This window comes from Colletotrichum abscissum, assembly GCF_030869225.1.
Source record: "Colletotrichum abscissum strain IMI 504890 chromosome Unknown Scaffold_2.1, whole genome shotgun sequence".
Classification (NCBI taxonomy): Eukaryota; Fungi; Ascomycota; class Sordariomycetes; order Glomerellales; family Glomerellaceae; genus Colletotrichum; species Colletotrichum abscissum.
Window position 1 is genome coordinate 1695653 of NW_026850098.1, and position 19435 is coordinate 1715087.

The 19435-nt window shown below is 53.3% G+C and overlaps 4 protein-coding genes across 4 annotated transcripts; 3 read left to right on the forward strand and 1 right to left on the reverse strand.

Moving 5' to 3' along the window:
- Positions 1–1297: 1297 nt before the first annotated feature.
- On the forward strand, positions 1298–7581 carry CABS01_01241 (nucleoporin autopeptidase; the record flags this gene model as incomplete). The annotated part of the gene is made up of 6 exons (XM_060534621.1): positions 1298–1406; positions 1506–1625; positions 1705–5423; positions 5541–5780; positions 5832–7412; positions 7474–7581. The coding sequence occupies 6 exons, from the start codon at positions 1298–1300 to the stop codon at positions 7579–7581; spliced, it is 5877 nt and encodes a 1958-aa protein (XP_060401699.1).
- A 552-nt stretch (positions 7582–8133) lies between these two features.
- CABS01_01242 (SET domain-containing protein) lies at positions 8134–8733 on the forward strand (the record flags this gene model as incomplete). The annotated part of the gene is made up of 1 exon (XM_060534622.1): positions 8134–8733. The coding sequence occupies one exon, from the start codon at positions 8134–8136 to the stop codon at positions 8731–8733; it is 600 nt and encodes a 199-aa protein (XP_060401700.1).
- A 1853-nt stretch (positions 8734–10586) lies between these two features.
- CABS01_01243 (ABC transporter) lies at positions 10587–15479 on the forward strand (the record flags this gene model as incomplete). Its single annotated transcript, XM_060534623.1, has 1 exon — positions 10587–15479. The coding sequence occupies one exon, from the start codon at positions 10587–10589 to the stop codon at positions 15477–15479; it is 4893 nt and encodes a 1630-aa protein (XP_060401701.1).
- A 467-nt stretch (positions 15480–15946) lies between these two features.
- On the reverse strand, positions 15947–17418 carry CABS01_01244 (uncharacterized protein; the record flags this gene model as incomplete). The annotated part of the gene is made up of 5 exons (XM_060534624.1): positions 15947–16493; positions 16573–16946; positions 17021–17088; positions 17146–17182; positions 17245–17418. 5 exons carry the CDS (start codon positions 17416–17418, stop codon positions 15947–15949), a joined length of 1200 nt encoding a protein of 399 aa, XP_060401702.1.
- Positions 17419–19435: the final 2017 nt, after the last annotated feature.

Consider the following 19435-nt stretch of genomic DNA (forward strand, 5'->3'; position numbering starts at 1 on the left):
CACCCGCCAACGATCTCAGTGATGAGCAATGGAGGGGTTTAACGTCGTCCCATGATGATTGCACAGTACCATGCTTTTCATGCAAGATGATCACGGTTAGCACCTACACCCAGTAACCATCTTGGCCAGAAAAGAAAAACTGTTGGGTTTTCGCTTCTGCCAAAGGGGCACGGCGAGTGTGGCAGCCTAGGTAGATTTATAAATGAGTACCAACTGGCTGTGTATTCATAATGGAGAGGCAGGTTTCTGACATATGCACAAGGTCCAGACTCTCCCTGTTTTCAACGGAAGACCACTTGACCAATTGGAACGAATGAAGAGAATCTCAAGTAGTAAAAATTCCTCGGGAAACATGCATTTGAGTGTATGAATCAACGTCAACAGCGAAAACGTGATCTGATGACCTAGCAGGCGTTTTCGTGGAAGTCGTCTATGCCCACGATGTAAGAGATGCAAAGGTACCATTACTAATAAAACTAGGCGTAAGCTACTTGCGGGTGGCTCTGCCTACAACTGCCTGGAACAGGATTCTAGCTTGATCATTGGCTGCTTTCTTCAAGCTCCTTCAAGTTGTCGAATCGGAGACAGCCATTGTCCTCAGGCAGCAGTTGCCGGAAGCTACCTAGCACGCCTAGATCTCGCCCGCGGGAGCTACCACCTTACCTTACCTAAGCTTCCTACGCTACTTGGGCACCTTTCCAACCGCGCCAGCTTTGGAAGTAACCTCTGCAAAGAGACGTGAGCTCAAGGCCATTTACCTACTTAAATCATTTCACCCTTCTCGTAGGCACACGCGACTAACCCGCAAACTTCACCTGGCAAGTTTGACAGCAGTTTTGACCGTTGCATTTTTGTTGTCTTGCTGCTTCTGTCGACGTCTTGACGACTTGCATTCCCCAGTACCTTCCTTGGGCTGTTCAATCCCCCTGCCCCTTTCGTACCAGTCAGTACCTGGGCAGCGCGCATCCCTTCCCACCCCCCCAGCCTTTTTTTCTCCACGTATCTCTCCGTTCCTCAGCGCGCTTCGCAAAGTGCAAAAAAAACTCGACCACAACCTTGGCTAGGTGTACTCGACACAGCTCACCCAAGTCACGTCGTCAATCGAACCCGCCGACGCGACGACAGCACATCAACATCATCGGCACTCCTCCGACCCGATTGCGCTGGATGTTTGTCCGCAACTGATTGTCGGCGACACATACCGCGTCCACGAGCCTGGACCTAACGCCCTCGTCGCGCCATCGATCAACTGGCCACGACTGTATCACGACTTCGTCGCTGCTAGTCATCGCCCATCATGTCCGGCTTTGGCAGCACCGGCTTCGGCGGCTTTGGCTCGACCAACAATCAGCAATCTACTGGTTTTGGCGGCTTCGGGGCTACCAACAACACCACTGCTAGCACTGGTAAGTCGAATCCTTCTCCGTCGCATCACCTCACCTTGTCGTCCTGTCTTATTCCACTCCTCCCCCGATTGCCTGCCAACTAACTACCGTGTGCTCAAGGCTTCGGCTCTGGCAACACTACAAACAATGCCTTTGGGTCTACCGGTACCACCAATACCGGTGGCGGCTTGTTTGGCGGCGGCGGCGGCACAACCAGTGCTTTTGGCGGCACATCATCGGGTAGGTTGATCTCGCCGCTGTCAGGAGTGGATGATGCACAGGCTCCATCAGTATCATGCTAACTTTACATGTTTTCTAGGATTCGGCGCCAACACAGGCTCGACATTCGGTGCCGCGAAACCCGCCTTTGGGGCCACTCCATCTACCGGAGGTGGCCTGTTCGGTGCATCCAGCACTACCAACACAACAGCCGCTCCATCTACAGGATTCGGCGGCTTCGGTGCCAACACCACAACCACGAATACCTCATCGCCTTTCGGAGGCACCTCGGGCGGAGGCTTATTCGGCAGTGCCAACAAGCCCGCTTTCGGCTCCGGCACCGCTAATACTACCGGCGGCACATCGCTCTTTGGCGGTACCACGTCTACTGGTTTCGGCGGAACTACGAATACTGCTAGCGGTGGCTTCGGCGCGACCATGAACCCCGGCATCGGATCCAACGTTGGCGACCCACCAGGCACTGCGATCACCCCCTTCCAAGCACACCAAGAGAAGGAGACTACTGGAGCTGGAAATCAATCCAACTCCTTCCAAAACATCCTGTTCCAAGAGCCGTACAAGAAGTGGTCGTCCGATGAGTTGAGGTTGGCTGACTATGCTCAAGGCCGTCGTCATGGCAATGCCAGTGGAGGAGGAGCCTTTGGTGTCTCCAACTTTGGCAGTGGCGGATTCGGAGCAACGAACAACCAGCAGACCACAGGATTCGGAACAGGCGCCTCTACTGGAGGAGGCCTTTTCGGTGGTGGAGCCAACAACACCACAAACACAACAACAACCACTGGCGCCTTTGGAGGTGGTTCTACCGGAGGTTTCGGTGCTGGCGGCGGCGGCTTGTTTGGAAACAATGCCGCTAAGCCGGCGACCGGGGGAGGCCTTTTCGGTAGCGGAACGGCGACCACAGCGGCGCCTGCTCAGTCTGGCGGTCTCTTTGGCGGTGGTTCTACTGGAGGTTTCGGCGCCACGGGTACCACTGGTGGGTTCGGGGCTACTAACAACAACACTGGGGGCGGTCTTTTCGGCTCGAACAACAATACCGCAACCCAAAACAAGCCGTCAGGCTTTAGCTTCGGAAACACTGGAGCGACTACTGGTGGCTTCGGGAACACCGCGACCACCGGCTTCGGTGCGAACAACAACACCGCCGGCAACGCCAGCACTACGGGTGGGCTATTTGGAAGCAACACCGGACAAGCTACAGGTGGTGGCCTCTTTGGCAATAATCAAGCACAGCCTCAGCAGCAGAACACCGGCTCAGCATTTGGTGGAGGATTCGGTCAGCAAAACCAGCAAACGGGTGGCGGTGGACTATTCGGAAACACCCAGCAGAAGCCAGCAACAGGAGGTGGTCTCTTTGGAGGCGGCGGCGGCGGCGCGACGACAGGTGGAGGACTTTTCGGCGGTGGAAACACTTCTTCCACCTCATTTGGTGCCACGAACACGAACACCAACACTGGCGGAGGTCTCTTTGGCGCGAAGCCGGCAGCTACCGGCGGCGGTTTGTTTGGGTCCAACCCGGCAGGACAGACCAACAACGCAGGTGGCGGCCTGTTCGGCGGCGGCTTAGGCCAAAATAACCAGACTCAGCAACAGACTGGACAAACTTCTCTATTTGGAGGAGCCCAAAACCAGGCCAAGCCTGGTGGCCTGTTTGGCTCATCTCAACCCGCCAGCAGCGGCATGTTTGGTGGACAAAACAATCAACAGCAGGGCGGCATGTTCGGAGGTGCTAACCAGCAGCAACAGCAACCGCAGAACTCCTTGTTCGGTGGTTCACTGCTGGGCAATTCCCAAGGGGTCAGCCAAGGCCCCCAGTCTCTCACGGCCAACATCAATGACGTCTCTGCCTATGGCTCGCCGTCGCTCTTCTCCAACCTGGGAGGCTCAGAGACGCCTAATCCTGGACCTTTGGCCACACCTCTTTCAAGCAAGTCTAAGCCTAGACGTAGCTCGATCTTGCCCATGTACAAGTTGAATCCCGCGTCAGCCGCTCGCTTCGTCACTCCCCAAAAGCGAGGCTTTGGGTTTTCATACAGCACCTATGGTACACCCGGAGGCAGTCCTTCAAGCGCAGCGAGCACCCCTGGCGGTGCCAGTCGAAGCTTATTAGGTTCCTCGAGCTTCAACCGAAGCTTGAGCAAGAGCGTGTCAACCAGCAACCTGCGGAGAAGCTTCAATGCTGAAGATAGCATCCTTGCACCTGGTGCTTTCTCTGCCAGCTCTGGACCCCGCTATTACGGCCAGAACGGAAGTGTCAAGAAGCTGATCATCAACAAGGACATGCGCAGCGACCTATTCTCTACACCCACCAAGGAAAAGCCGTCTACTGATCTGGTCAATGGCTCTCGCAAGCTGTCGAAGAGGGTCAGCTTCGATACTAGCACGATGGACACCCCTGAAGTCGATGATAATGACGGTGTCTTGGGATCTGTGCCAAGAGTCGGAAACGTCGCTCAAGAATCGACTCCGACCAGTGTCAACGTTAACGGAAGCAAGCCCGCTAGCGCTACCGCAGAGGCAGATCCCAGCAAGGGTAAAGAGCTGACTATCGTCCATGAGGAAGATATTTCCTCCCAAACACCCGAAGTCAATAAGGAGGGTCTCGACGCCGCCCCCGGTGCCTACTGGATGAGCCCGACCAAGGAAGCTCTCGCCAACATGAACAGAATGCAGCGTCAACAAGTCACAAACTTCACTGTGGGTAGAGACAACGTCGGCAGTGTTCGCTTCAAGGTCCCCGTCGATCTTACCAACATTGATCTGGACGAGATCTTTGGTGGAATCGTCATTCTTGAAACTCGATCTGCGACTGTTTACCCCATTGCAGCCAAGAAGCCTCCTGTCGGCAAGGGGCTGAATGTTCCGGCTCTCATTTCTCTGGAACAGTCGTGGCCACGTGGTAGAGACAAGCGCCCTAGCAACGATGCCAAACGTTTCAACAAGCACATTGAGCGCCTGAAGCGCATCGAAGACACAACCTTTGAAAGCTATAACACCGATACTGGCGTGTGGAAGTTCTCTGTTGAACATTTCACCACCTACGGCTTGGAGTATGATGAAGATGACGATGAGCCAGAGCAGTCTGCAGTCCAGCAGCCCCAGGAGGAAGTTTCTTTCAGCAACGCTTCTCAGGAAGACTCCTACGATTCGCAGTCCAGCCCAAGGGAAGATGACACCTTTGACTTCCGCAGAAACAAGCGACGCGCTCTTCCTGGCGCATTCGACCAACGTGATGAAGACTTCGGTGACATCGAAGATGCTCAACGCCCCTCCCAGCGCCAGTCTTTTTTAGGGGATAGCTTCGCGGGTCCGACGTCCAATGCGCTCATTCTGTCGACTGAAGAGGAGACAGACGATCAGGACAACGGATATGGCACGTCTGAGGACGAGGACATGGTGGGTACTCCAGTCAGACGCCATCTTGCCGCGGAGCAACCAATCGACTCGCCGGAAGGCGATGGAACTGCCCCAACAAGCGAAACACCAGGAGGCATTCTTCGAGCAAGGATGCGGGCACTGAAGGGTTCGGCTACTCCCATGAAGCTTCAGGTTGCCGGTGGAGACGAGTGGATGGACATGCTTCAGCGGTCTGTCAGCCCTCAAAAGAGAGATCGGGCGTTCTTGCGAAGTGTGAACGAGACAGCATTGCGTCCAGCTGCCGACGATGCCGATGCAGCAAGCCAGAGAGGTCGAGTTGTGTCAGACGGGCGTGGATTCGCTACAAGCATCGATTTGATGAACTCGCTGTTTGAAAAGGCAAAGGCGCCGCCTGCGCCTACGCAGACGAGAGGCTTTGTTCAGGTTGGTGAATACTTCATGGTCTAGGGGTTGCCAAAACTCGGCAAAACGGTTTCGGGCTCTGATTGACTATCCTGTACTTAAGATGAGATCAGTTGACTAAAATAAATTTCTTTCTAGTGGCCCTACGAGCGACAAACCAAGTCTTTCGTTGACCAGTCCGATATGAGTGATGCCGACCACGCCTTTCACAGTTCAATGAGGCCCACCTGGGGACCCGACGGAACGTTGCTGTTCACATCGACCCGTTCGTCTCTTGAGGATGCCAGCAAGAAAGGCGCAGCCAGCAACCTGATGATCACGAAGAATGTCATCCAAGCGGAAGGGCGAGAAATCCAGGCGGCCAAATTTTCCAATGAGGTGAGCTCGTCTGATGGCATGCCATGAGGTACAGCGACTAACACATGTCAGGACTCTGCTAAAGCCCTCGAAAATCACATTCGCCTAACCAACGTTGAGCTCGTCGGGGATGTCCCGAAGCTGTCGTTGCAGCCTGGTTCGCTCAAGTCTCTTTTCCATGACCAGGACTCAGGCAACCCCGCGAATGCGAACGAGAAGCTTGTTTGGGATCTTGCTTGCATTCTGTTTGACGGCGACGCCAGCACTGAGTCTCGCAGAAGCACGCTATCCCAATTTTGGGCAACGCTTGTTGACTCTGCATCATCACGGTCTGTTGCTCTTGCAAAGTCCAGCGAAGAGAAGGCCATTGCAGCCTTGTCTGGTCACCGTGTCCAAGATGCCTGCAAACACTTGCTAGACGGGAAGGATTTCCACCTTGCGACGCTAGTATCATTGATTGGTAGCAGTGACCAGTCAAAGAAAGACATGCGCGAGCAACTCAGCGAGTGGCAAGATGCTAACTTCCTGTCTGAGTTCTCCGACCCTGTCCGAGCGATATACGAGATTCTGAGCGGCAACGTGTGCGTGTGTGAAGGGAAAAAGGAGGTTCCCCTTCATGACCGCATTGAGTCATTTGTCATTTCCGAACGATTTGGCTTGGATTGGAAGCAAGCATTTGGTCTTCGCTTATGGTACTCAATCTCGCGCAAAGATGACCTTTCGGCCGCGGTCCGCGTGTTCAAGGAGGACGTGACTCAGGACAGGGAGCAGCGTCCACAGACGTGGTACGTTGAGCAAGGCATTCCGGCACTCTGGGAAGACCAAGACCAAGACCTGCGGGAAGACCTCCTATGGGGCTTGCTCAAGCTGTACGCGGACAGCGAGACCGATTTGGAAGCTGTCCTGCGGCCAGAGAACAGTCAACTATCACCACTGGACGTCCGGCTTAGCTGGCAACTGAGCCGCGCGCTCCTCTCTACTGGCAAGGTTGCTTACGGTCGCGACGCGACGGAAAAGGCTGACGCTCTGACAATTTCCTTCGCCGATCAGCTCATCAACGAGGGCAGTTGGCTGGAGGCCACCTTTGTGCTGCTGCATCTCAGCCAGGCAGACAGAAGGGCGAAGGCTGTTCAAGATAACCTTTGCCGTCATGCTGCTCTTTTGGGTCCGGAAAACGGAAATAACTTCGCCACGCTCGCTCACACTTTGAAGGTGCCGGCCTCTTGGATTTGGGATGCCCAGGCTCTTTACATGCGAGCGGTGAAGAGAGATGCTGCTTCCGAAGTGCAGTGCCTACTCCGTGCCGGCTCATATTTCGAGGCCCACGAGGTTTTCGTGCACAAAGTTGCGCCTTCTGCCGTCATCAGCCGCGATTATAATGAACTGGCCTCTATTTTGGCCCGTTTTGAAGACCACAAGAACGACATCGCAGGCTGGACTCTGGGTGGTGAGGTCTACAAGGCCTTTTTGGAGCTTGTGGATAGTCGCAGGCAGCGGCAACAGGTCTCCTCGTCTACCCTCGAGAAGTTGGTTGCGGGCCTTCCTGCCATGCGCGAGCATGCAGAGAGTGCCAACGTAACGAGTATGGCAGCCATCTCAGAGATGAGCTCAACAGTAGCTAAGGTTATGGTGGAGACGTCCAGACAAGACCAGGTAAGAATGTCCGAGGACCACTTCTCGTTAACGCAATGTACTAACAAAATCTCCTTCATAGGATGTTCCTCGTGTACTAGGTCTCCCCGTCACAGAGGACGGTCACCTCAAGCACTCACTGCAACTGGGTCTTTCCTACTATGAAGGATTGATGGCCGGAGCCAGATAGGCGATAGGAGAAAAAGGATAAAGAGAGAAGCTAGGGTGCAGAGGGAGACTGCTTTCTGGAGTTGGGCATGGCGTCAAGACTGCCCAGAGGGAGGGAAAGGAAGCAATAATGTATCATGTATGTTGTAAGGCGTAGCTGCATTCTGGCGTATCCAGAAATCTATATGTTTTGCCTGAATGGCGTTGTACTGTCGCAAGCATCAAAATAATTGTTTCTACCAATTGGAATGGCCGAAGTATTGTGTTATGTGTGTTTTCTACCTCATGATTACATTGAGAGGTCGTGGGATGGAAAAGTAGACCTATAGGTAGGTTCATGAGCCAGCCACTCAAGTCAACCCACTTTGTAACCTAATTCCCACCAGCTATTTGGGCGCTTGTTGCTAAAGTTCTATCTCTCATCACCAAGTTACAATAACCCCCGCGGTACAATATCACAAAATCAAAGGTTCTCAACTTTCCACTGACCTGTGACTCATCCGGGCTCGTATCAGCATGCGTGAGTATCTCAACTAAAGCACCCAATTCACCAAATCCTGCACGTAGCCACGCCATGTCACAGCCCAAAAACTGGCCCTCGGGTCTGTCATACCTTTCAGCGCCGGCGCACTCCAAGCTCTTGAGCCAAGCACAACGGCAAGCCATCGCACAGAAACCACCAGACGTGCCCGACATCCCCGCGCAAGCCACCGTGCTCCCCAGCCCGCTGGTCAAGATCACGCCCATCACGGACGCGGGGCACCCGGCCCAGGGCCAGTGCGGGCTCTTCGCGACACGGCACCTCAAGCCGGGAACGTTTGTCCTGCCGTACCTGGGCACGGTACACCCCGGGGCCGGGGCCTTGGGAGCCGAAGCCGGGACGGAGAAGTCGGATTACGACCTGTGGCTGGACCGGGAGGCCGAGGTGGCGGTGGACGCGGACAAGGGCGGGAACGAGGCGAGGTTCATCAACGATTATCGGGGCGTCGGGGAGAGGCCGAATGCGGAGTTTCGGGAGGTTTGGTGTCAGAGATGGAGGCAGAAGTGTATGGCTGTGTGGGTGCTGCCCGAGGGCAAGAATGGACGGGGGAAGGGGGGTATTGGGAAGGGGGAGGAGATTTTGGTGAGTTATGGGAAGGGGTTTTGGGGGAGTCGGAGGAATGAGGAGGGATGAGGTCCTTTTGGCATCAGGATTGTTTTTTTTTTATTTTTTATAAATAAAATCACCTCATCTGATGACATGAAAATCAACGGGTTGTTTGTTTTGAACTATTCTGTCGGCCAAGTGGCTAGGACTGACGTCCATCTCATTCCAGAACGAGAAAGAGAAAGGTCAAGATGAATTTCAAGGCAGCCATATTCAAGAGCCTCGGACTTCTTGGCCAATGTTACTACGCTGTGCCTGTCCGGCTTGGTGCCACGACGTGCCCAAGGTCGAAGAGGCTGTGCCAAAACATGCCCGAACCGATGATGTACTTAATAGTACTGGAACGTAAGAACGACGGCAACCTGAAGGCTCCGCGAATACATGGGCGTAGCTGCCACAGCTTCTCGTCGAAAACAAAGAACTTAACGAGTGAGGCTCTCGAAAACAACTATATGTGGTATCGAGACATACCTAATACTTACAGTCTGCATATATCACAATCAACTAGAGACCGAATGCTTTGAATCACGCCGCGGCGCGGCCAACTATAATGCCCTCCGGCATAGACTTCCGTGCCAAAGTCCGTTATTTTGTGGAAAATTAGTAGCATATCTCACTTGTGGGCCTAGGTGGAAGGCATCATCACTTCTGAGCCGGGCGTGGTCAACCACTGCAGTCTGCCGCATATGCGTCGGGCAACGAACTGTGTTTGACATCGGGATTGCACGAATCCCGTCCAAGCCTCACGTGTATGGCTACGAACGTCGAACGAGCACTTTTCTGCCTGGGCATGGCGCCAAGCCGATGGCGGATTACTCTGCCTTTGCCCAGATGTGTAGTCCGTCCAGTTTCATCTTTTCCCTTTCGGATGTTAAGATTCTGAATATGAACGCTGCTTTGAAATAGATGCCAGTCTGAGTGCCGTGTTCCGCCGGCATCGTACGAGGTCTATCGTGTTCAACTCTACCAATTCTCCCGATCTGAACAAGCTACCTAGATACTTTATACGAACACATAGTACGGAGTAGAAGTTACGACAATAGTTTCCGTGGGGTAACCTATTTCGGGTAAGCATGTGCCAAGGTTCCTTGGTGATTCTTGGGGGTTGAACATTTTGGAGGTAGTGACGACGACGATTATACGGGAAGGTGCACGGTGGGCAGTGTGGCCTATCATTTTAGGTTGGGTGGAGAAGGCAGGAACCGAAACGCAAATCAACGTTTGCCCGGGCCCAGAGGAGCTTCCATGCTGTTGGCTGGGTGGCTGCTGCTTCCACGTTCAATCTCCAGGCGTTAAGCGAGCTGTGGAGGCCGCGCGCCCCTGTCATCCCGTAACGTACCTTAGGTTACTCTGCAGACGTACGGACTTCAGTAAACGCCTTTCTTTCCTGTCCGGGTGGCGTCCGGCGCGTTCATCCCGAGTCTGCGCACACTTCGAGACGTTCCGATGTTCATCTCAGGTGTCTGGAAAAGAAGTTTTGGACCTACTCAGGACCCTTCAATTCGTCTTACTCCGACTCTGTAGTGACCAAGGGGCATCGAGTCGTTGAGTATTCCTTCTACCGACCAAGAGTCTGCGCCCAGTCTCAATCCTCAAGGGACCACTTTCATTACAAAGCGGCATCGCCATTTGTTTTCTTTCCCCGTCGATCTGACTCCGATTCTCGCCCTTCTCCCATGTCTAGGCACCCTGGACTTGACTAATTTTCAACGACATCCTTAACATCGCGCACATTTCATATTGCAAACCTGCTTTTCCTCTACCAGCTGACCTTTCCGCCTTCATCGTCGACTTGGGCCTTCTCCCTCAATACCAACCTCCGGACGACACTGGCAGGCAACAGAAAGTAGAACCTGGCCATCGGCCGACGCTCGCCAAACATGGCGTTCCTACGCCAGACATGGACACTCACACTGAAGAACTGGAAAATCATATTTCGCCACGCCATCTCCGCCATCTTCATCGCCTTTATTCTTCCCATAGCTCTGACCACCTTCTTCAGCTTTGCAAAGAATCTCTTTGTTCCTCCCGCTGTATATGGTGTTTCTGATCCGAGGCATATTCGCACTCTCCCAAACGCTCTCGATGCTGCCGCCAGCGCTGGGAGACATAAAGTCGTATTTGTGAATGGAGGCTTTTCTGGAGGTGACATCGACGAGGTCATTGATAAACTCGCCGCTTCTGTCGAAAGCGCTGGCAAGACTGCTCTCCGCCGCACGTCCACAACTGAGCTTTCGCTCGACTGTCCTACCAACCTTCGCGGCGTCTCCAATTGCTACGGAGCCGTTGTCTTCCAGTCATCGCCTTCAGAGGGACCCGGAGACTACTGGAACTACACCCTTCGCAGCGACGGGGCCTTGCGAAGCATAGTCATTGACGTCGACTCGGACAAAAATGATGCCCAGATCTACCTGCTGCCACTACAGAGAGCCGTCGATGAGGCAATTGCTTCCGTCCAGGCCGCTTCCGGTTCTGCCTCAACTTCTGTCCAGCAAGGCCCTCTGCCCGGCACTGTCGACGAATATCCTTTCACCAGCCTGACTCAAGAAGAGCGTGCCGTCCGCGTCAGGATTAATTATCAAAGTGCCATCACGAACTGGATGGGTGTTGCTTTCATGACCAGCGTTCTCTTCATCACCTATCACCTTACGGGCTTCATTGCGACCGAGCGCGAGAGTGGCATGATCCGCCTCGTGGATGCTATGATGCCCGTCAAGCACAGATGGTTCAGTCAGGCTGCCCGAATCATTTCCTACCACGCCGCTTTCACCGTCGTCTACCTTCCGGGCTGGATTATAGGATCATTGGTGCTACGTGCCGGCGTCTTTGCTCGTACCAACGTTGGCATCGTGCTTGTATATCATGTCTTGAACGGCATAGCCATGGCGTCCCTCTCTATTCTGGCATCTTCACTCTTCAAGAAGGCTCAGATCAGTGGCACCGCGGCCGTACTCGCTATCATACTTCTTGGAATCCTCGCACAGTCCATTAGCTACCCCAGCACCGCTGCCGTTGGTGTTCTCGCCTTTCTCTTCACGCCATGCAACTACGTGTACTTCATTACTTGGATGGCACGTTGGGAGCGAGAAGACCTCCCAGCCGACCTATCCAAGGTCGCTCCCAAGAGCCCGTGGGATATTTCCGGCATCATTCTCTGGGTTTTCTTGATTATCCAGATTTTTGTGTACCCTTTGCTCGGCGCTGTCATTGAGTCCTCCTTACACGGCACTACTACCAAAGGCAGAACAATTGTGTTCAACCGTGCTCAAGCTCATTCCAACACCGACGAGCCGGCTGTGCGCTTGCAAGGCTTCACCAAGGTCTACAGCTCTTCTCCGATGCGACGTTTGTTTTCCTTCATCTCAAAGCCACGAGAGTCCGTACGCGCAGTCGACGGTCTAACGTTGGATGTCCGGAGAGGACAAATCCTCTGCTTGCTTGGTGCGAACGGTAGCGGAAAGTCCACAACGTTGGACTCTATTGCTGGCACAAGCAAACTCACAGGCGGCACCATCACTATTGACGGTACCGGTGGACTGGGAATTGCCCCGCAGAAGAATGTCATGTGGGATGACCTGACCGTGGAGCAGCATATTGAGATATTCAACAGGCTCAAGTCCCCTGGCAAAGGTGCAAGCAAGCAGGAAATTCAAGACCTAATCAGGTCTGTTGATTTGGAGACGAAGGCAAAAGCTGTGTCGAAATCGCTTTCAGGTGGCCAGAAGCGCAAGCTTCAACTGGGCATGATGCTTACAGGAGGAAGCGCGGTTTGCTGTGTCGATGAGGTCTCGAGTGGCATCGACCCTCTGTCGCGACGCAAGATTTGGGATATTCTACTAGCTGAGCGCGGAAGACGGACGATAATCCTCACAACACACTTTCTCGACGAGGCTGATCTCCTGGCCGACCACATCGCTATTCTCTCCAAGGGCACGCTACGTGCCGATGGCTCTTCGGTTGAGTTGAAAGATCGCCTGGGTGGCGGTTACCGAGTCCATGTGACCAAGGAGACAGGTATGGGCAACACACCCGACATCGAAGGGGTTCAGAAGAAGATACACTTCGACCTGATAAGCTATATCGCCCCATCTTCTTCACTTGCCGCGCAGGTGATTCGCACTTTGGAAGCCAACAACTTTCACGACTACCGTTTCTCCGGGCCCACCATCGAGGACGTCTTTCTTCAATTGGCGGAGGAAATCCACGATTCCAAGGCGAGCGAGATTGTTCCTGATTCAGGTTCAGACTTGAATGAGAAGTGTGTAGCTGGCGACGTTGGCGCTACTCCTCAAGCTGGACTTCAACTCCTGAGCGGTCAGCAAATTGGATACATGCGGCAGGCTGCTATACTTTTCCGGAAACGAACGACAATCTTGAAGACAAATTGGATTCCCTACCTTGCAGCGTTTGTCTTACCCGTTGCAGCCGCTGGCCTCGTCACCCTGTTCATCAAAGGCCAAACACAAAGTGGCTGCGCTCCATCTGAAGAGCGCTCGCTTGATCAGACGCAAGGGTTCAGTCTGACAGATTTTACATGGAAACTAGTCCTCGGTCCCAATTCACGATTTGACCTCAACACTGCCGCCAGCGTTCTTCTACCAGTATTCAACGCTGCCGCCGGCAACTCTGGCAACGGATCGACCTCTGGGACTGGAACCGACTTCGCAAGGCAACTACTCGCCGAGAACGCCACTTTCACGGACAGCTTCAAAGCCTTCCAAGACACTGTGGTTGCACGGCGGGTCGAGACTGTTCCTGGCGGTATCTGGCTAGGAGACGACTCCACGGTGCCCACCATTGCATACATGTCGAACTACAACGGTTTACTGAACCCTATTTTGAGCCAGAACATCTTGAATATGCTCCTTAGCAATGTTACTGTCATGATGGCATGGGCACCCTTCGCTACGCCTTGGCAGCCCAACGATGGCAACTCGCTACAGTTCCTCGTATATACCGGGATCGCACTTGCATGCTACCCAGGCTTCTTCGCCCTATACCCAAGTCTGGAGCGTCGACGACAGGTTCGTGCCTTACAGTACAGCAACGGAGTTCGAGTTCTGCCCTTGTGGGCGGCTTACTTGGCGTTCGACTTCATCATCGTTCTCGCGTCAACAGCTTTGGTTACGATAATCTGGGCTGTTTCGTCCGGTATCTGGTACCACATAGGCTACATCTTTCTTGTCTTCATGCTCTACGGACTGACTGCGATTCTTCTGGCCTATGTTATATCCCTATGGTGCAAGACGCAACTGTCTACTTATGCCTGGGTAGCTGCTGGTCAGGCGGTTCTGTTTTTGGTCTACTTGATAGCCTACATGTGCACCATCACCTATTCCCCAGTTCCCAAAGTCGATCGGAACATTCTCGTTGCTCACTTCGTCATCTCGGCTTTTGCACCTATTGGTTCTGTAGTCCGGGCTATGTTCCTGGTTCTGAACTTATTCTCAACAGCCTGCGATGGACGACAACTAGCGGCGTACCCTGGTGGCATTCTTCAATACGGCGGGCCAATCTTGTACTTGGTTCTGCAGTCAATCCTTCTGTTCGCGCTTCTGCTATGGGCTGATAGCGGCTCCGTTGGCTCTTCAGTTCGGCGACTTTGGCAGCGAAAGTATGACGGGCCATCGGATGATGGCAGTGTCGCCGACGAGGAAGTTTCAAACGAACTGAAAAGAGTCACCACAACATCGGGTAGCGACGACGGTCTCCGGGTGATTCATCTTACCAAGACTTTTGGCAAGAATACAGCAGTCGATAACGTAACGTTCGGGCTCAAGCGGTCTCAGGTCTTTGCCCTTTTAGGGCCCAACGGCGCTGGCAAGTCAACTACCATTTCACTCATCCGCGGTGACCTCAAGCCAAGTCGGAACGGTGGTGAGATCCTCGTCGAAGATCAATCTGTTATTCACAACTTGCCTGCTGCTCGATCTCATCTTGGTGTCTGCCCTCAGCACGATGCGTTGGATCTGATGACAGTCCGGGAACATCTAGAGTTTTACGCTCGCATCCGAGGCGTCCCTGATATTCACCACAATGTCAACACCGTCATTCACGCCGTTGGTCTTCAGGCATTCTCGAACCGCATGGCGGCGGCCCTGAGCGGCGGAAATGCCCGTAAATTGAGTCTTGGTATCGCACTGATGGGATCTCCTAGCGTGATCTTACTCGACGAGCCATCCTCTGGGCTGGACGCCGCCGCCAAGCGAATCATGTGGAAGACGCTGGCGGCCATCGTCCCAGGCAGATCTCTCCTCCTCACTACGCATAGCATGGAGGAGGCCGATGCTCTCGCAGACCGCGCAGGAATTCTAGCAAAGCGAATGCTTGCTTTGGGCACGACAGATGATCTTCGTCATCGGTTCGGCGATGCACTCCACGTCCATCTAATTAGCAGAACGGCACCGCACACGACACCCGAGGAAACTGCACAGCTTCGCAACTGGGTAATATCTACATTCCCAGGGGCTGATGTAGAGGAGAAGACGTACCATGGTCAAATGCGCTTCTCCGTCCCCGGAAAAGAGGTTCTCGAAGTTTTCGGCGGTGACAAAGTCGGAGACATCACGCCGGCAGATACTCACTCCTCAAGTGCGGTTGGCCAACTGGCTGTCATGCTGGAAGAACAGAAAGGGGCGCTGGGTATCAATCATTTCAGTGTTTCGCCAACCACCTTAGACCAGGTATTCCTGAATATTGTCGGTAAGAACAATATCCAAGAGGAGGGCTACAAAGAGCCCGAGAAGAAGCCATGGTGGCGGTTTGGACGATGAGAACAGTCGCCAACATGTACCGTCGTTACGTACTGCGGCTTTGAGATACCCAATTACTGGAGCGTCGACGACACTATGCTGTCATAGGCAGCTCATTTAGACTTGAAGCATAAGACATAATACATCAGACTTAATATATCATTAGTTAATCATTATTCGGACGCGTGAGCAAACCAGCGCCATTTAATACATCCGTAGCGGTTGCCCGCGTTTATGTTCGCAAAACCCCATCCACATAAGAGTCAACTCTCCAGATGTAACCGCCAGTCTCGAGGGACGACGCCTGCGTCTCCCGTTGACTTTCAAGCTCAGATCTTCTCGCCGCCACATCGGGATGGTACTGGCAGAAGATCTGATTAGATTCCGCAGAGATATTACTCAATCAGTTCCCGCATTGAAAGCGCTGAAGCGCACATCCAGGACTCGATGGTGCCTCGACACTCTGTCTCAAAGAGTTCCTTTCCCTTTCAAAAGGGTGTTCCGTCTCTGCGGACAGGATATGATTTTGTGGAAGCAGAAGCAGTCCATGCTGGCCTGGGGCTTAAGGGGCTGAAGTTGGACTTAACGGGTGTGATGGAATCCCCGCGCACGCTAGCCAGGCCGAAAATCGTATCGCTCGACTCGTTGGCGTGGGCGTTGTGCTGATACGGCGATCCGTGGGTGACGGAGGATCCGTCGTCCTTGAGGTGGCTCGATCGCGCACTGGATACGCCCGAGGCCGTGGTCCCCTTTTCGGCGTCCCGGGGAAAGCTCTTGGGGAGGTTCGAATACGGACGGGTCGGGTGGGTTCCCGGCCGCGTGTCGGTCTGGTTGCTGTGGAGGGAGGTGATGTTGACTCTGCTCATCAGACCCGGGAACATCTTTGTCAGAAGTGGGCGGAGCGTCGGAAGACAGGCGCAGGTAACGGCGGATGAGATTTCGCCGATGGACCAGAGCGAGGCGTCGACGTTGGTCCAGGTGAAGTCTGCCGGTGTGCTGAGGTACTGGATGCGTACGATGGAAATGGCGACGGTGCTGGCATTCGGTGTTACTAAAACGGACAAACGAGGTTTTTCCATGCGTGAGACAGGATCTCCCGAGGTTGATGACTTACAAGAATCCAAGACTGAAGATTCCCATGAGGAGCGCTTTCTGTTTCCGTGGCAGGCTGAGATGCCAGAAAATGGGCAACGGCAGCGCAAAGACGGCAACGTCGGTGATGATGTTTCCAGCTGCGTTGACGTACCACTGCGGCTGATTGGGGATGCAGTGCGACGCCACCGACTTGTCCCAGAACCCTTCGACTGGGAGGCATTGGAACGCGGCGATGAAGACCTGCGAGGTTGACCAGGCGCCGACCACGAGGAGGGCGACTGCGTAGATTCTACGCATCCGAGGTACGGCCATTATACGGTAGTACTGGCACAGGAAGGAGAGTTTGATGGCGAGGAGGGCGATGTTGTAGAATACGATGGATATGTAGAACATCTTGGGTTGCATTGTTAGTCGAGGGGACTGAGCCATCATCAATACTGTGATGAGGCGAGTGTGACTTTACTTACGTGCATGTATTCTACAATATCCGCTGGCTTGAGGACGACGATGTGTCTGCCAAGACCATAGTTGGTCACTTTTATAGTCGTCAGCTAATCTTCCTCCGCTAAGATTGCATGAGTATCTGACTTACTGAGTGCGATGGCGATGCCACAACCTGTTGTTGCCAACTAGAACAACAAATCAGACTCAGCTTCTCGACATTGAGGTAGACATCGTCACTTTCACTCACCAGAGCCACAACAGCTAGTATATCATCGATACCGAAGAGTACGATAACTCTTGTCCTCGTATAGATCCTCAACCCAACCATCGCCGTCACAAACAGGATGCAGAAAACCACAGATGCGACCACTGTGGTCCTTCGATCATCTTGATAAACTTCTAGTGGGATCGCTGTGTCCATGGTTGCGTCGACGGGGAAGAATAGGCAGTATAGCTAAACCAGGCCGGATTTCTGCTGAGGACTAGTGAACTGAATGGCGGGCACTGCCCGTGTAAGAGTACCGTACAGATGAGGGATGGAGGAGAAGGGAAAACCAAAGGAAGGTTGAACAGGATGGTGTTGTCGGAGATTGTCTCAGTGTTTGTCGGGGATACTCGAGAGATATTAGTAAAAGAAGCAGGAACAAGCAACGCAAACGAGGTAGTTCAGTCCATTCTGGGGGAGGGTGTTCACGAAATAAGACGACACGAACCGGCATACCCAGACTTTTCCAAACAGCGTTTGCGCGAGGGATTGCCTTTGGGTCTAAGCTGCCCAGCACATCCCATCCCAGCAGATAACCGCTGCCCATCGTAATCGAGTCATTCACTTCTACAACAGTACGCCTCCTGTAACGCCGAGCAACTGATCCTGGGGGAAGGAGGCATGACAGCCTTTGGTGCGCGGCCGGATTTGTAGCCGCGCGACGTGCAGCAATGGGGGAAACGGAGGCGGAAAACAGGTTGACGGGGGTTCCCTTCCCTGGGGTCAACTTAACCCACCCCCATCGCGTGAGGCTCCACACGGCGAGTTGCAAACCTACAACACAGTATAGAGAATATAGGAGATTTCCTGACTCTTCCAATTCCCTGCCTTTGTGGCAAAGGGGGCGACAAAGAGGGGTTTGCTAGGAGTTCACACAGGCCCAGAAACAGGCTTATCCGAACCAAGATTCTAGTTCATGAGTAGACGACGTATCCACGTCCGCACTCCTTTGATCACTGAAGTCGACCAATATGAACAAATGAGAGAACTACGAGATTGGAGGGAGGGAGGAAACGGGGCTATACACACTTCCCGAGGGAAGACCAGAGTTTAAATGGCGGAAAGCCAAGTTGCGAGAACCAAAGAAGCGAATACCTATATAGACAGACTGCCATATATAGCACTATAGTTATCTCGGGAAGAGACAAGAGAGGCCAGGCATGGATACAAAGATCGGATGTCTTCAGAATCTTCCCTCCCATCACCATCCTTTTGTGAAGCAGCTCTTCTAGATCACCTACTGGCCTTTGCTGCAACACACAGACATAATGAACCGATGTAAGAATGGCGGCCAGCATAAGCCACAGGGACGACCACACAGGTTGGAACTTTGTTCAAGGAAAAAGGGATCCGGACACTTATCGTACATGCTTACAATGAAAGAATGCACGGACAGTCGAGAAAGGCTTGCGATGACAGCGGAGGACCTTGCTCGATGACTCCGGACGCAGGTTGCGCATCGAATCATGATGCGAATCTTGCACAAGCCCAGCCGGGTAGAGTTGGTCCACCGCGCTCGGTCCTCTTCGCTCTGCCTTCCATCATCCCACCATCTTGAAAGGAAACAGTCGGTCCCACGACGGTCATCTACGCAGGGTTTTCTTGGCTTTTGGCTTTTGATATCTATCCGAAATCTTGGAGTTGCATATTTGCCTGTGTTTATCCCATCCTGTTGAACTCTTTTTTCATCTCCCCGCTCCCGCAAGGACGGCACTTGATTCTCCCGACAAGTTGTGGACAGGTTCGGTCACAAGATTACCAGACGAATGAGTTAGACATCGGTTTTTTTACCAAATTTTACCTCGCGAGTAAACAAGAAGGCCGAGATTTATAAGCGATTGATGCTGGTATATCAGCTTCGCCCATTCGAACTCAATCTTGCTCCACACGTTCTAGCAATACACCCTTCCATTGATTACTATGCTTGACACGTGCGAGGACTCAATAGGGCATGCTTTAAAACCTCTGGAGATGCGGAAAAGAACGAATCACAGAGTACGATGCTCCTCGTTGCGGGAGCGGGCCACCTCGGAAGCTACTGCAATCAGACGTTCAGTCATCATGTCATGCAACCTGAGCCCGACACGCCCCGCATGCCAATGTTTCTCATTTTCCATCTGCTCTCTCGTCTCTAATACCACCCTTTCCATGTTCTATCGAACGAAGAAAAGGA